This window comes from Anthonomus grandis, chromosome 12 (assembly GCF_022605725.1).
Source record: "Anthonomus grandis grandis chromosome 12, icAntGran1.3, whole genome shotgun sequence".
Taxonomy (NCBI): domain Eukaryota; kingdom Metazoa; phylum Arthropoda; class Insecta; order Coleoptera; family Curculionidae; genus Anthonomus; species Anthonomus grandis.
In genome coordinates, this window is record NC_065557.1 from 21,641,256 (window position 1) to 21,658,092 (window position 16,837).

At 32.3% G+C, this 16,837-nt stretch overlaps 1 protein-coding gene across 1 annotated transcript in view; it reads left to right on the forward strand.

The window, feature by feature from the left end:
• The window catches only part of LOC126742673 (remodeling and spacing factor 1), a 73,170-nt gene that overhangs the window by 55,332 nt on the left and 1,001 nt on the right, over positions 1-16,837 (forward strand). The window contains exons 24-27 of the mRNA XM_050449418.1: positions 1,800-2,076; positions 5,416-5,992; positions 10,675-10,859; positions 12,661-12,874. Of these exons, the coding sequence (XP_050305375.1) occupies positions 1,800-2,076; positions 5,416-5,992; positions 10,675-10,859; positions 12,661-12,835 (1,214 nt within the window). The 3' untranslated portion in view covers positions 12,836-12,874. The remainder of the gene's footprint in view (positions 1-1,799; positions 2,077-5,415; positions 5,993-10,674; positions 10,860-12,660; positions 12,875-16,837) is intronic.

Genomic DNA, 16,837 nt, shown 5'->3' on the forward strand with positions numbered 1-16,837 from the left:
ATATGTAATCATATCAAATTATGGAGAAAAAAAACCGCATTTCGAAATTGATTGTTCCCAATAACGCGCTATTTAAAAATATAAAGTAATTGCCAAAATTGCTAGTTTGGAGATTTTTAATAGACGTTTAAAAAAATTCATAAAGTCATAAAACGCAACTAAAACTATTTTTCCGTGATTACTTGATTAAAAATGAAAACTTTTAAGGCATTCATGACCCTATTTTAAAATTTGAAAAAAAATTCTATGCGTATAAAACAAAAAGTAGAAAATGCAGTATAATTGTTCTCTATAATTATTCTGAATATTATTTTCTATACGTAACAGTATACCAAGTGTCTCATTTAAAATAAGAATGTTTGTGTTACTTCGGTTAGTGTTCCGATTTTCGTGTGTCCCCGAATTATATGTAAAACTTGTATTTCTCAACAAAAAAAAAATCCTGTATTTTTAGCGCTCTGAGAAGCAAATATTTTTTGCAAAACGTCGGCCATTTTGAGTTAAACTGGACTTTCATTTCACAGATTCCGAAACCCAAAATCTTACCAGACTTTTTTCAATAAATTTCCTATTTTTTATATGGTGTTCTATGCAAAAATTAAGCAGCCCTTTTGACTTACTTATCAGCAGCCTATAGGCACACAGAAAACGCTTTCATAGTATGAATGGGATACATATTGAGTTAATAGAGTACCGTATTTGCAATATCTGAATGACATTTGTGGTTAAATAAATGAATATCTTACTTTTATTTGTGCAAATTTACTTAAAATTAGTTCAAACATAAGAATTTTTTTTTGTAACAAAACTTTTTAGTTAGAATTAGAATTTATCTTAAAGTGGAGTCTTATTTAACCAACCTTAACCCACAGTTGAGTTAATTTGACGTAGTATTTATTGTCATAAAATACTATAATTCTCTAACTACAAGTGTTTTATTGACTGGATAGTAATTTGAAGTCTGTTTGAATGGTAGTTGGGCTTGGGTCTTCGAATTCATTTAAATATCGTCGTATGGAAACCAAATCAAAAATCGTATAAAAATTTTCGATCCAGTTATTTACTTTCTGAAATACGAATCGTTAATTTTATGCCACTTTAACCTAGTTCCACAGGAACGAAATTGGATTTTTTTTACAAATAAAACAAAAATATATTAGGTTATCTTTTTTATTTTATAGCGAGATGGAGGAATGGCGTTGTTTTTAGTTTCAGCTATCGTTCAATCGAATATAGGGAGCATTGAAATATTGGAACGATATTGCGTCAATTCATAATAAGGTTTAAGGCAAAGAGAACATTGATATTCACCGTACGACACTTAATCTGACTTAAGCTTTCATTGCAATAAAAATTGCACATTTTTCGTTGATTACATAGGCTTTAAACACAATAATTTCTCTTATTTTCAAAGAAGTATGGATTTACCTTAGTTTTAAATATATAGAATCATTTACGTATCACACAAGTATCACAAGATATTTCCATTTAATACCATTTTGATATCTTCCGAATATAATACTTGTAGCATCATCAATTAATTGTCCTTAATTGTCTCAAATATAATTAATTAAATCAACTTAAATTTTTATTGGATAAATAACAAAGCAAACAATCGAAGACTTATTATTTTATATATTTGAGTGTTATAAGTAGTAGTAGTGTTATAAGTAGGTTTTAAAAATTTGTTTATTGTCAAAAAATTATTATTACTAATTATTTAAAAAATATATATTTCTACAATTACTCTTCACATTTTCTCTCCAATAATTTTAAAATTCATTTAAATCATTTCATAGGTGGACCTCGAGCTCCAGTACCCTATAGACATCCCGTTCCAGCTCAACCCAGTATAAACCACTATCCACGTGGACCTTTAAACGTTCGTGTACATCCTAATCATCCCATGTTTGCACATCGGCAAATGGGATCTCCTGTATCTGACACAATTCCCGTTAACCTCTCAGATCCTGCGTCAAGAGCTTCTGGGCCGCCTGCACCTAACGGCAATGGTTCTAAGCCAGTTCACAGGCCAAGCTTACGAGGCGGACCTAGAGGCAGTCCTCGAATGAATAGGTAAGTTAAAAAGTATATTATTGATATTCCTTATATGAACCTTACATTTACGAGTAGTATTTGCTTATTTTAGTTTTCCTTTTTAAACCATTTTACAACGCAGTTTCAATCCCTTAGATATTTTTTTCAAATTGCAGTAGTCGAAGCCATTTTTTTTATTTGGTAAAAACACAATTTCTAGGAGAGATTTTTAAATTTCTATCTACTCTAGAGTCTTTGAAATAACATCAGAAATTCAATGAGGCGACATCATTTCATCATTGGGAACCCTCAGGCGCAGCTGTTTCATCCACGCCTATTCCACGCCATTCAAAATACGAATAGGATGAAACTATTCTTTTCCAACAAATTATTAAATTTATATCATAAATATTTGATAATTAGCTATTCAGTCACTTTCTGTAAAAAATCCTTATTTAAAAAAAACAACATATTTTCCATTCGCTATTTGAAGCATCTTTATTTCGCGCACGCACAAGGCGTTTACGTATAACATTTTTAGTCTCTTGTGTTATTAGTGCTATCTTTGACACACGAATTGCCACTCTTTGTTTTTTTTTTTTGTAATTTGGAATTTTAAAAGAGAAGAACGCATTTAAAAGTCTTGAGCAACAGTCGTGTGGCAATCAAATATGCTTCCAAGCTATGAAAAAAATGTTAAGCCAGTTTTTAATAGACAGTGTCTGATCAGTTACCAGCGCCCATTGTAGAGTGTAAATTAAGTGTCCACCATTGGTAACTTTGTTATCAGTGAAAATACAAAGTTGTTTAAATTTTTAAAACTGGTAAAAATCAGAAGAAAAAAAAATAATTGAATTGATTATTTTTCAGTTAAATAACATTTTTTAAATGGCAACCCCTGTATATTTTTTTTCTGTTAAAACATCAAATTTTAAACCAAAAAATTGATAATAACTTCTGCTAGAGTCAAAATTAAACTCAAAATAACGATAAATTTTTTAACGATAATCATTTGCAGTATTAAAATATTAAGACGGTTATGACAACAACATGGCCTTCGCATTTTGATAGCATTCGGATAAGCGACGATAAATTGCTAAACTGGACATCCTCGCAACTAGAAGGCTTTGGAAAACAATGATAAAATCAAATAATGTCAAACATTAGTGTGTTTGTCAAATACTCGTTTATAAGCTTTATTGTGTCAGTTATTGATTTTAACAAAATCAAATGAGATTGAGAAAATCCTCTTTGATAGCAAGACAATACTACACTGAATTATATCCCGCTCGCATTCAACTGTATCAACGATATTTTCTGAGACTTTATTGACAATTTAGGGGCAACGAAAATGTTTTTGCTAAAACAGTGGCAAAGAAGAACTCATAATAAGCGAGCCACGGAAATTGCAGTTATTGGATATTTCGAAGCTTATCGTGAGAATTTAATACCAGATATTCTAAAGGATTCTAATTTCAGTTATGGTACGGTTCAAAGGATTTTAAAAAAGTAGAAAATTATTCCATATAAGTAATAATTTTCTTTTGACAGGGGATCCAGAGAAAAGACTTGTTTTTTGCCATTGGCATCTTAACTTCTGTCGACAAAATGTAAATAACTTTCGTTGCACTTTATGGACAGATGTATCACATTTTTCAAATTCTGGACTGTTTAATAGAAAACACCACCATTATTGGTCAAGAGAAAATCTTTAGTACATTCAAGAGGTCCATAAGTCCGTTTTATTTTCAACGTTTGCTGCGGTATAATTGGTTCAAAACTTGTTGGCCCGTTCTTTTATGGGGACACCCTAACTGGTGAAAGATATTTAAAATTTAGTACGGAAATTTTTAATAATTTCTTAGACGATTTGGATCTTATAAGTAGACATCATCTGCATTTTCGACAAGATGTCGAAAATGCAGTCAACTGCCTACAACTACAAAGGGACTTATCATTTTCTAAGTACTACTTTTAGTGATCAGTGGATAGGAACATATGGCCCCATCCAGTGGCCTCCCAGATCGCCAGAACTAACCCCACTTGATTACTTCTTGTGGGGTTACTTAAAAACAATTAGTTAAAATTTACAGGGAAAACGTAAATATTGATGTACTATGTAGAAGAATATGCCGTAGAGTATACTTAAACGAAGTTGAAATCGCTAGGGCAGTGACGTTAATTGAGGAAGGTTATTCCAGAAGAAGAGTTGCAGAAATTCTTAATATGAAACAGAGCATGGACTCTGTATTTAATATATGGCATTATCAGAAGCAGGCCGTATCCTCAATCTCAAAGGGCCACATCAGCTCGAGAAGACCGTTTAAGTCTGTGGGCGATTAAGGAACGAACCACTACTGCACGAGCGCTTCAAAATCAATTAGCAACCACAACGGGAACCAGAATTTCTTATCAAACAGTACGTAATAGACTTCATAAGTCTGAGTTGCGGGCTAGGAGGCCGGTTAGAGTGCCCCGTTTAACAGCAGAGCATCGACGAGCTCGAAGAATTTTTGCCGAACCACATCATTGGACAATACCACAATGGAGTAATATTTTGTTTAGGGATAAGTCCAGATTCTGCTTACATTACAATGATGGACGAGGTCGGGTATGGCGACGAACAGATGAGCGGTATTTGGACTCAGCTGTGCAAGAAACTGTTCGGTTTAGCGGAGGGTCTAGTGTGGTATGGGCTGGTATATATTTAAATGGGCGCAGAAAAAAAAAACTGTGTCTAGTGGGAATTGCAAACGATTCCTTAACGTCATTACATTAGTAAGAAGACATTTTTACCCCACACGTGATTCCTTTTGCAGATAATATGGGAGTAGATTTCATTTTACTACACGATAATGCTGAGCCACACGTGGCTAGAACAACAACAATGGCGGGTTAACAATCCAGATCTCAATCCCATCAAACATCTGCGGGATTCATTGGGACGAAGATTATTTGAGCGGCAGCCTATACCAACCATCCACCAATTTAAATAACTTCTTATTCAAGAATGGGAACAGCTACCCGATTGAGAGAATGCCCAGTTGTTGTGCTGAAGTTATCAGAGCCAGAGGAGGGCATACTCGCTACTAAGAATAGTTTTAAGATACTCTCTTATTAAAAGATGGAAAAAATAAAATCATTATTCATTGACTTATTGAAATTTGAATTTGTTATTCCTAAATTTCACAAGCGACAGGTTTAAGACATTTACAATTTTAACAGTAGTCTTTCTCAAATAAAGGAGAAAATGATGACTTTTTCAAAAAACTATAACACAAAAAATTATTTAAATTTTTTCAAGTGGCTCTTTTTTCATTTTGAGTAGTTTATATTGATGATGATGGGCAAATGCTTAAAGCTAATACTTCTTTAAAGATATCCTGAAGCAATTAGTCAACCGTCATCTGGACCACCCGCTCAACTGGGACCACCTATAACGCCCATAGGCGGACCCAGGCCACGTATGGGCCTGCGCCCGCCATTTAGAGCGCGACCTCCAACGGATAGACCTGAGCCACCCGTTTCCCAATCATACGGGCCCCCTGACTCTCAGCCTTACGTGTCACAGAGTGCTCCCGCGAATGGGTCTCCGCCGCCTATCCGGCAGACTTTCGATGCACCGCCAACATCAACCGCTAGACCTGCTTCGCCTCCAACCTCACAGCCTTACATCTCTCCACCCAAGACGACGGCTCTTTTAGCTTCCACAACTAATTCTTACAATCCACCGCCTAGTGCAAACTCCGAACCTCCGCAGCCTAACCAGCCCTATATCCCTCCATCCCATTCTACAACAGCTGGGGTCCCACCTCCAATTTCACAACCTTATGTTCCCACTTCTTCGACGGGAGCACCACCCTCGCATCACCCTCATACGTTTCCGCCTGACGTTCGTGGAGTTCCTAACAATGATGGACCACCCCCGCCGGCACACGACGCACCACCGCCGCAAGTAAGTCTATATCTTAAAATAATTTTAATTACATATCAGTCACATTTCAATACCGCTTCCAGTTTGACCGGAAGTGCATACTTTTGAATTCCTCAAACAAATATAAGTAAAAGATAGCCTTCGTTTTTTTAATAACTGCAATAGTTTTAATGATAATGAAGTTTGGAATTTTACTTTTTGATTCTTCCCTGACTAGTTATTATTATCAGAAGTAATCATATTTTGGACTGAAAACTAAAACAAATGTTATTTTTTGTTTATAAATATTTTATGTATGTATGTATTTTATGTTTTATATATTTTATTTATTTGTATAATAAAATGTAATAAAACCGAAAATATATTAAATGTCGATATTTAAGGTATTTTCCTAGTTTCAATAGTCAAAGATATAAGAAAAGTTTCTTATTAAAAATTATTTATAACTAAACGAAGATTATTAATATTAGGCGATTTCTACTAGTTTGTATTTATTTTCTAGTAAATTCATTTGAAAATCAGGTATGAAAAAATTAAATAAATAAGGTATAATAAGTACAAATCAGGTAAATATACTAGGTATCGCAAACAAATAATTTTTTATTTTTAAGTTTTTAATTTGTTTAAGTAAAACAAAACAATTTGACGACGTTGCATCAAATTCCTATCAATTGACAAGATGATTTGTTTTCAGTCACTTCCGGTATTGATGCTTTTGTAGCCCTAACTACATTTTATTTAATAATAACACGGATAACATTTTGATGCCACAAGTAGTCAACAACAGTTGATAGTTTTATGAAACAATTGATAGTTTTTCGAATAGATAAAAAGAATAAAATAGCATGAAAGCAAACCTTGAAATAAGAAATTTGTGAATCTTTAGTTTTGTCGTATCTTTCGTACTGTAATTTTACACAGGTTGTTTTCAAAGTTAAGTCATTTATTTTAACACCTTGTAGAATTCGTCAAAAGAGGTTTATATTTCAAAAATCACTTATATAAGAGTTGCGTAATAAGAGAATTACTTTGCATTATTGAAAATTATTTTTTTAAAAATCTTTATTAAGTTAATTGGCTACAGTTTTCACAAAAATTGTTCAAAATTTTCCCCATCTGTTCAATCGCCACATACTTGCTCGGCGAATCCACGAATCTTTTAAAGCTTCAAAAATAAAATACTGGTGTCCACGAAATAAATCACAAAAATTATCAATGCGCGCGCTTGTTTTTCTCTCGCGAAGTTTTTCTGGAGTATTTACTGCACCATCATATACCAACTCTTTTAAATAGCCCCACAGAAAAAAATCGCGAGGGGTCAAATCTGTTGAGCGAGGAGGCCAAGAAATGGGTCTACTATCCATCTACTCGGAAACTGCTTATTTAGATGTTCATGAACTTTTCGTCTTAAATGTTGTAGAGCCTCATGTAGCAACCACATATTCTGTCTCACATTTAGAGGAGCATCTTCTAATAATTGTGACACAATATCTCAAAAGAAAATCTAAATAAATTCCACCGGCCAAACATTTAATGAAAACCTATGTTGGAAATTAGATCTTTTTATGTTGAACGGTGAACAACATGCGAAAACCCTAAATTAATTATTAATTATCGTAAAATTTTCATTTCTGTTGAACTCTCCTAAAAGCCACTGGCAAAATACAACTATTCTAGAATGATCTTCAAGTTGTACGGCCGTTGATAATGACAAGGATAATACTGTTCTTGTCGTATTGTCTTCCACACTTTACTATGAGAAACTTCAACTTGAGCTGCTATGGCTTTAGTACTCATTGTTGGGTCGTCTTCGACCATTTCTAAAATGCCTTCCTTCCTAACCTTTCAGGTTGAGCAGCTCTTCAGCGTGGCCTCCTCTTTGTTCGTTAAAATTCCCCGTGTCACGAACTCTAATATGTAAATTTATAAATCTACGTGAGCCGTTATGATTTCTTAAGCTTTCTGCATACAACCTGTCTACTGCGGTTGCATTTTATTGGATATGGTAATTATGCAGGGTGTATTTCTTGACAATACTGGTGTCTTGAATGCACCATACCGTTTAAGATTAGAAGCCAATCGTCTGAAAATTTTTATATAGGGTTGTTTTCTCGCTGGATAGTTATTTAAATGTATAGGACCAGCTTTAACGGCGTCGCTGTAGCATAGGATATAAGATTTCAACATATTAAACTTTTTCTCAGGTAAAAAAAACATTCCATTTTGAAAAAGAAAAAAAACTGTAGCAACAAGACGCAAGAATAAAGTTCAAAAACACTATATGTCAAAACCAATTCACAAAATAAGAAATTCACAAAAGATATTTGTATCATCGTTTAATTCGTAATAAAATATTCTATCCAATATAGGGTATACTTTTTTTATACGCCATATGAAAAATAAAGTTGATGATGGTTTCTCCGAAACGAACCTTCGTACGGAAAATCTCTCAATGCTGTTTTGTAGAGCATAAAAAGTAGCCATGAGAAAGTGTCCAAAGTGCGAAAGTATCCCGAATTGGCAAATTTTGGTTTTTCGGGCATACTTTTGAAACTACTTGAAAATTTAGAACTTTCTAAACGCATATTGTTAGGCTTGAAGATGCCCAATTTTGCTCCAATTTAACCATCTTCTTATCTCCTTATTTTTCAAGATCCACATGATAGACATCCTTATCTTAGACACTGAAGACTGGCTGAAGTATGGCTAGTAGGTATTTAATAAATTACAAAAAAGAATCCTAAAAATCTAACAGTTATTTAAAATAATAAAGATTTTAATTATTTAAAAAAGTCACAAACAAATATTTTTTATTTCGCTTTATTAAACAGAAAAAAAAATGTGAAAAATTAAGAAGTGCAATGATTAAAATTATAAATAAAATTTGTTCTTACACCTACAATAGAAGTAGATTTTAATAAAAATTTGACTCATTATTATATTTTAGAAATTGATTTACAAAATTATATAATAGTGCCCCTTAAGTTGATGGTTATTTAACGTTGATTACATATATTATACACATTACTATGGTATGGGGCGTAGTCCATAAAATAAACGATTTTTTTATTTTTTTTATCCGAATCAGACCATTGTCACTGGTTCAAAGATTGTTCAAAGGTTGACAAAATTTCTATGGTTTCTTCAAGAAGATTATTAAGGTTTGATATTGATTAACTTTAATAATTTGGTTTACAGCATTGCTCCAGTTTTCTTGGGTAACGTTGTCCACCAGCCTTTTCAAAAGTTGCATGTCTAGCAATAAATCCTTTTACTTGAGCCTAAATTAATTCTATGAAATTTAATTCGCAATGATGAGGTGACAATCGAAGAACAATTATATTATGTGTTTTGGCCATTTTATCAACAACATGCTGGTTAAATTTTGCCTTATTTTCTTTCACTATTGTTAGAAGCTTTGCTTTTATCACTATCAAGAGGTTTTTTTCAGTAAGCCAATTTTTTATTTCCCGTTTTGTTAGGCTGAATAAAGGCAATTAATCTGCTTGTGCTGAACTGCTAGAATGAAACCTGGCATTGTCCGTAACAATAATGGAATTTTCGGGAATTGACATCAGCGTTAATTTTCTCATGGTAATCTTCAGGTGCCTTAGATTCGAATTCAAATAAATCAGCATATAAAAATATGCGTAATTATTAATCTGTAACCGTTACCAGAAGAAAACTTTTAAACCAGTCCATAAGCCTACTAAAACAGTCTGTCAGTGTGTCCTTCATTAACCCATGTTTCTTCTAAATAAATAATGTTTCTCTCCTCCCTTCGGTACTCTTTAATTTGCCTTAAACATTTCGTATTACAATAGATTATTGCTTATATACTTTTTAAAATAGATTATATATTTTCCTTTTGCCAAGAAAAATTTTGTTCGTGTAAAATTTTCCAAAACTTTTCCTTCCCACTTCGGGTACATTTTAATTTTCTTTTATTACTTTCAAATGTTTGTCTTTATTTGTTGGGATCTCATTATAAAATAAAATGTACTGATCTTTTGATTGTACTTTTCGCTGTGTCAACTTCTAATGGCTTTCTACCAAGGGTCTTTTTTACACTGTCATCAGGCAACTTAACACTGTTTCCACCTTTTTATTCACTAAGTAGTCTATAAAATGTGTCAATTCGCCTGTCATATTCCTGTCATATTGGCACACGTGGGAACTATACTTATAACAATCCTTGAAGATACTTGATGTATATTTAGTACTATAGTCCTTTATATAATACGGGTCTAAATTTTGAAAAAATTCTGGCTGCAAAAGGACAACTAATGCTTAAAAATATATTTTATTATTAGGATATATATTATATAGCAAAACATAACTTCCAAATTAAAATAAGGATTGCACAATTCAGGTACCTATCTAAATGTATAGCTACCTACTGGAATAATTGATCGCATAGTTGTCAATACTTTCATTGTTTATTACTTGAGTACCTTTAGAAGTACCTAGAATACCTAGTTAATACCACAGTGTAAACTCTGTTCTTGATAATGTAATAATTACTAATATGATACTTACCTATAACGCCAATGGTTTATTGCCACTTTATGGCTATCGATCTTTTCTTGTTCTCTTAGCAATAGGAAATAGATTTTATGTATTTAACAATTTATGGCCGTTAAAACTAATGATTTTTTTTTTAATTTTTTGTCTTCAAAACTAAACAAAATGATATTCAACAGCCTTATCCTCTACCTCCTGCTGTGCCTACATCGACTGGTCCGCCTACTGGCCATCCGCATTACCCACCTGCACAGCCTGTTTTGGATAATGTACCCCCTTCAAATGAAACCTCAGAGCAGTATTTTGGGCCCTATCCCCAACCCCACTCATCAGATCGTAGAGAAGAAGATGGATCATACGAAGAGTGAGTTTTGATAAAATAAAATTTTTAATATAAAATTCTAAGGCAAAAGACACATTTTAAAAAATGTATTGTGGCTAATTTTGGCTTTCTGAAATTTTATGAACTTGCCATCTAGTGTTCTTTAAGGTAACCCATAAGGATAATATTTTTTTTTAAATTCTGATTTAAGGCCGAATTTTGAAATATTTTAATTAATTGGACTCTGTATTTAGATAACAAAAAAATAATAATATAGTGAACTTGCTAAATGCATCAAACTAATTTGCTATATCATTATACCAGCAAAAATAAAATCATTTTGATTAATCTAATCCTCTAATCTATAAATATTAGATCTGTTTGTTTGTGATTGTTTATTTCGTTATGATCTGCTTGTTGATTTCGTTATAACTTAAAAACAAACGTAATGGACTAACACGAAATTTGGCATACTAACTTTCATCCCCGGAAGGTAATGGTTATGGTTCTTTTTATAAATACATTGCTAACTTTGCAATAACAAGTCACCCTGGTTGACGTAAAGTCATAAGCGCGCGACGCCCTCTTCGCCTGCGAGGAGAACCGCGGGTTAAGGCTTGTATTTCTTATATAAACGTTACATTTCTCATTTGAAAAATCTTCGGAAAAATTGGACTAACATTGCTGCCAGTAAATTTCTAACCTGAAACATTTTTCTGATGATATGGTCGTAAACCAATTATTGAGGATGTTTTTATCATAACTAATTCAGCACTTAGTATTAAGTAAGTAAACTATGGGTACAAGATAATTAAATTTCTTAGCCTAATCATTAGCCGTCTCGGTCCCCTAACCTTAATACATTTTTGGTATTTATGAACTATTTAGTGTATGCATTACTTATAGGAAATGACGGTTATTTAAGAGTCAAAGTTTTAATTATAAGTAAACATTGTCAAAAATATCCTAATTTTGCACTTTTTCTTGAAATATTAGTTGCATTTAAAATATTTTTTATGTTCGTAAACTATTTGTTTATTGTTGTTTTGATATTTCCATGTAATTAAAGAAAAATATAAAATATACATAAAATTATTTAAGAAATATCGACTATTTGATATTTCTTAAACAAAAAACTTTATTTCCTGTAGAAAGACGGAGGCTAGCCTCGTTTGCATCTCGTTGTGTTTTTAATTTATGATTGTTTTGTTGGTCTATAATTTCTTACAGTAATCAAGTTCGAGGAAATTGATTAGATTTAAAAGATTTAGCATTGCAAGTATTGGCTTTTCGCTGACACGGATGATAATATTTCTTCTTATTTTTCATATCCTTAAATATTTGTATAAGTAGCCTTGCCTGCGCCACAGAAAGCCACGAGCCGCCACTGGTGCATAGCATGTCAATTGAAAGAAAAAGTAACATAAAGAAACCCTCATATCTCCATACAAAGAATGCGTGGTTAATGTTACCCTTATATTTGGTAACTATGATTAAATTATATCACATAATATATCCAATAATCTGTGGATAATTTTTATATTAATATTGATTATTCTTATATCCGAGTACACGCAATATTTTAAATAACGAATTTTAATAATTATAAACGATAAAAACTTATCCGATTGTGTCCGAAAGATGTTTGATCCAAATGTACAACAATAAAGGTTGCAGGTCAATATATAAAGTGTAATGGGTCTAATTACATATTAGGGCTTCAGAAGGTCTTTTGTATTCTGTTTAATACCGGGTTAATTCCCATAAGTCTTTCACTGTCGGCTATTAAAACAAACCTTAGAACAATAACTTCTACAGTTACGGATTGTTTTTTAAAATCTAGATCGGTATCTCAAGAACCAAGGCCTCCCTACCAAGATACATATGATGAGACTCAACCTCCAGATCCACCTTCAGATGGTACCAATAACAAACCGTACGAAGATGAATCCGGTGGAGAATTTGCTGGATTAGCCTCTTACTTTTCAAGCCAAAGGGAAGACGATCTGGATTCATAGTCTAAATATTTAAGCATTAATGGAATACTTATGCGGTTGGTAAGTGTTTATATTTTTTTCGAATAGTATAAAATGTAATTATACAAGCTGCCATTTATCGAATTCTTAGTCGCGAAATGAAAATGTTTTTGAAAGATCATCTCATGTAATATTCCGCAACTAAAGATGGCAACTTTCAGATCCAAAGTTACTATCTTACTATTATTTTTGCTGTTCTTATATGGGACATGTATTGAAACTTCTCCTTTTTTTCTGTTATAACCGCACTAATCTTTCATTTAAAATCCCCCCAGTGTAATTGTCAAAGCGAAGTGGCATAAGGCCTATTGGCCACTTTTTGCACTTAAATTCACCACTTAAATTTCTTAGTTTAAATCAACAGGCAAAACTGCAGTCTCCACAGTATCGCACAAAATAGAAGTCATATTATTTTTGTTAAGACAAAGCCTAATTATTTGGACTTACTGGAAAATTATTAAATAAATGACACACCATTAAAAAAATACACAAAGGCAGTAACAAAAATTTAGGAATAAAATACATTATTGATAATTTTATCATAATAGACTTCCAAGGTTCCTCGTATTTGTTAATTGTACAGTATTTGTTATTTGCATATTTTGATTGACAACTTAAAATTTTTTAATATAAATAATAATAACATCCAATGATTTAAGCGACCACTTTAAGATTCTAATATGGTTATCAGTAAAGCACTGCCTAACAAGACTTGCTGTATGCTTCGGACCGTTGTTATGTTAGAATGTAAATTTTAATCGCTGAGAGATTTAAGATTATTTCGATCTCGAATCAGTTAATTTTCTTGCAAACTTTATATAATGGACCATGAACAGTGGACAACATTCATGAGCACTCACAATGAAAGGAAATTTAGTCACTGTTTTCTTTGAAAATGCCTCAGTTCAAATCTTTGCCTAATTGTTGGTGAAATTAAGGGTGAAAAAAACGTAACAGTTTTACTATATCTAATCTTATATGAAACTTTATTTTCTTTTCATGTAATATATATTACAATCATAAGACCTTCTTTCTTACACCAGTTAGTGTAAGAAGTATCAGAACTTGTACTCCTTAAGTTCGAAAATAAAATTTTAGAGCTTTTTTATCTTATTAAAGTATTTTAACAGTGTATTGTTGAGGTTGATGTGTCCCAAAATGCATCCCTTTAGAGTTACAGCCCGCGCAAATTGCTTGAAGAAAATTGATTATTTGGATCACTGACTACAGTTATGCGTTAAACCTCTTGAAAATTTGTAAGTTCCTGTTTTTTGGAGTACCCTTGACATATTCCGTTTTTCTGAAAATTGGGCTTACGTCATTTTTCGGGATGGATTCAAGGGGGCTTACCCTTATGATGGCCCATATCTTATGTTTCCGATAAAAAAAATTGACAATCTAGAACTTAGTCTACCTATGAAAATAATTATCGTTTCTTGTATTTTTCCGATACAATTAATTTGATTTTACAAAATGCAAGCAGTCACGGCCCACTTTGTTTTTTGTAATTTGATAGTTAATCTAGTTTAATAATGCTCCCCTTTCGTTTACCAGTGGCTTTCTCGAAAACGGTTTATTGAATCAAAAAAATGCAAAAGACAAAAATTTCAGATTTTTTCATGGGTAACTAGATGGTGTTTCTAGATTTTCAAATATCCTGTCAAAAAAATAACATAGGAGACATCAGAAGAGTAAGCCCTTCTGAATCCTTCTCTAAAATTGAATTCACGCCATTTTTGGGACGGAAAATGAAAATAGCACGGTTCCAAATAATCGTTTTTTTTTTTTTTTTTGAAGCAATTTGCGTAGGATGTAGTTCTGAGGGGGAGCATATTTGCACTCAATTTTGTAACACCCTATATAGTAAATTCTTTTAAGCATACAATGTTTCTTAGCCATTTGAAGCTCACGACAAAGCTGACCGAACCATCATGTAAAACTATTGTCTTACAAGCTTAATCCCCAGTTTTATTAAAATATTTGAAATAGCAAATGCACAGCAAAGAGCTTTTTTATACAGAAAGTGAAATTTTGTTAAGAAGAAATTCCTAAGTGACTTAGGTCATAGCATAGGTCATAATCAGTGAGAGTCAGATCAGTCTAAACAGTTTTTACTGTCTAAATCACATTCTATTGGAAATAAGGAAGATCTTTCTTATTCTTATCGCATTAAAAAAACATTTATTGGAAAAACTGCAAAGGTATGGAATGAGAGTTAGATCAGATTTAGTCAGACCTATTATACTACGATATCTTTCGGGTAGTAGAATTTTTTCTGCTGAATAAAATGGTGAAAATAGAAAAAAAAACATTGAGTTTTTGAGAAAATGTGAAAAAATATTTAACAAGTTTAGTTACACTAATAGCCTAAACCTAAAAGTAACAAAACTGTACCGATATTAATAATTTTCTCAAATTTAGGCAAGTAGGCTTTGAATTTTTTGAGAGGAAAACAAATAAATCATTGTTTGAATAATAAAATGAGAGTAGCCATAGAGATTTCATAAAATAAATAAAAACTGGCAGTTACACGTTAGCAAAGCTTTTACGTAAATTGAAAAATTTTATATGTTAGACTGTTTGCCGAAAAAATAGTGAAGTATAGAAGAATATATAGAGAGTACCTCCAGAGATTTCAGACTCGTAACTTGCCAAACTAAAGATACTTAGAAAAAATGTGTTTAAAAGAACTAGAAGAAGGGATCAATTTATAGTAACCGAGGATGTTTAAATTTCTATTTTGGTATATTTTGAAGCTTATATGTAAAACTCAACTAGAGGTTTAGCAAGAGCTTACGGTGTGAGCTTAGTAACCATATAGCGGGTATAAAGAAACACAAATTTGTACCATATAAGTATCGACCAGTATAAATATTGTTGCCTGGTGATAACGAAAGAAAACTTGCTTTTTGCAACTGGCTGCGTAATGCTTATGAAGCGAATGATAATATTTTAAACTGTATAACTTGGAGGGACGAAACTAATTTTTTGAACAAAGGTAAAAATTTACACGATTGATCCCAAAAAAATATTTTCCTTAATGATCCCAGAAGCCTTTAAAATCAATTTGGTATAAACATTTGGCGCGGCTTAAAAGGAAACCAAATAATAGGACCTGTGTTTTATGATGGCACCTAGATAACGTTGACCTCATAATATCTGGAGCGCTGAAAGATTATTTGGATATTGGATTAGTAGAATGGAAGATCTATTTTAAAGCTACAGTCTGCTCAGAAATGTATTGAACAGGATGGCAATGTTTTCGCTCAATTAAGTAGCTTTACCTCATGTAAGTTGTATATTTCAAAGCCAACTTGCCTAAATTTGAGAAAATTAAAAATTTTCTTATAACTTGAAAAAATTTATCTAAAAATATAATTATATTATATTAATTTCGCTTCGAGACCCCAATATAATTTTAAATAGATAAAAAAACACAAAGCCTCAATCTCAAAAGTCATATAATAAAATTTATTCTTGAAGTGGTTACATGCTTCGCTCAGAGTTGAGCATCATCAGACCTGAACGACGACATACTAATAACACACACCTGTCACCAATCAGCTATAGGATAACACATGCTATTTGATATGTGCACGTGTAAAAACACATATCGAAAACGTACATCATCATTTTCTTGAAGAGGATTTGCCTATTTTACTGGAGAATTTGCCTCTTAAACTATAGAATGACATGATTTATGCATGACGGCCCTCGGCACATTTTAGCATTCAAGCGCGACAATTTGAATTCAAATTTCTATAATCGTTGGGTAGGTAGGGGAGGATCCCGCCCTTAAAGTTTAGAAAGGTGTATCTAACCAAACTATTAACGAATAGTTTGGTTTATTTTCTTTGCGGGCATCTAAAAATCTTAGTTTACTAAATATCTATTTAAAATGAAGAACTGCGGCATCGAATAATAATAGACTCGCACGCGAATCAATGAGAAGAATAATTATTATTGTAATTTTGATCTGGTTTT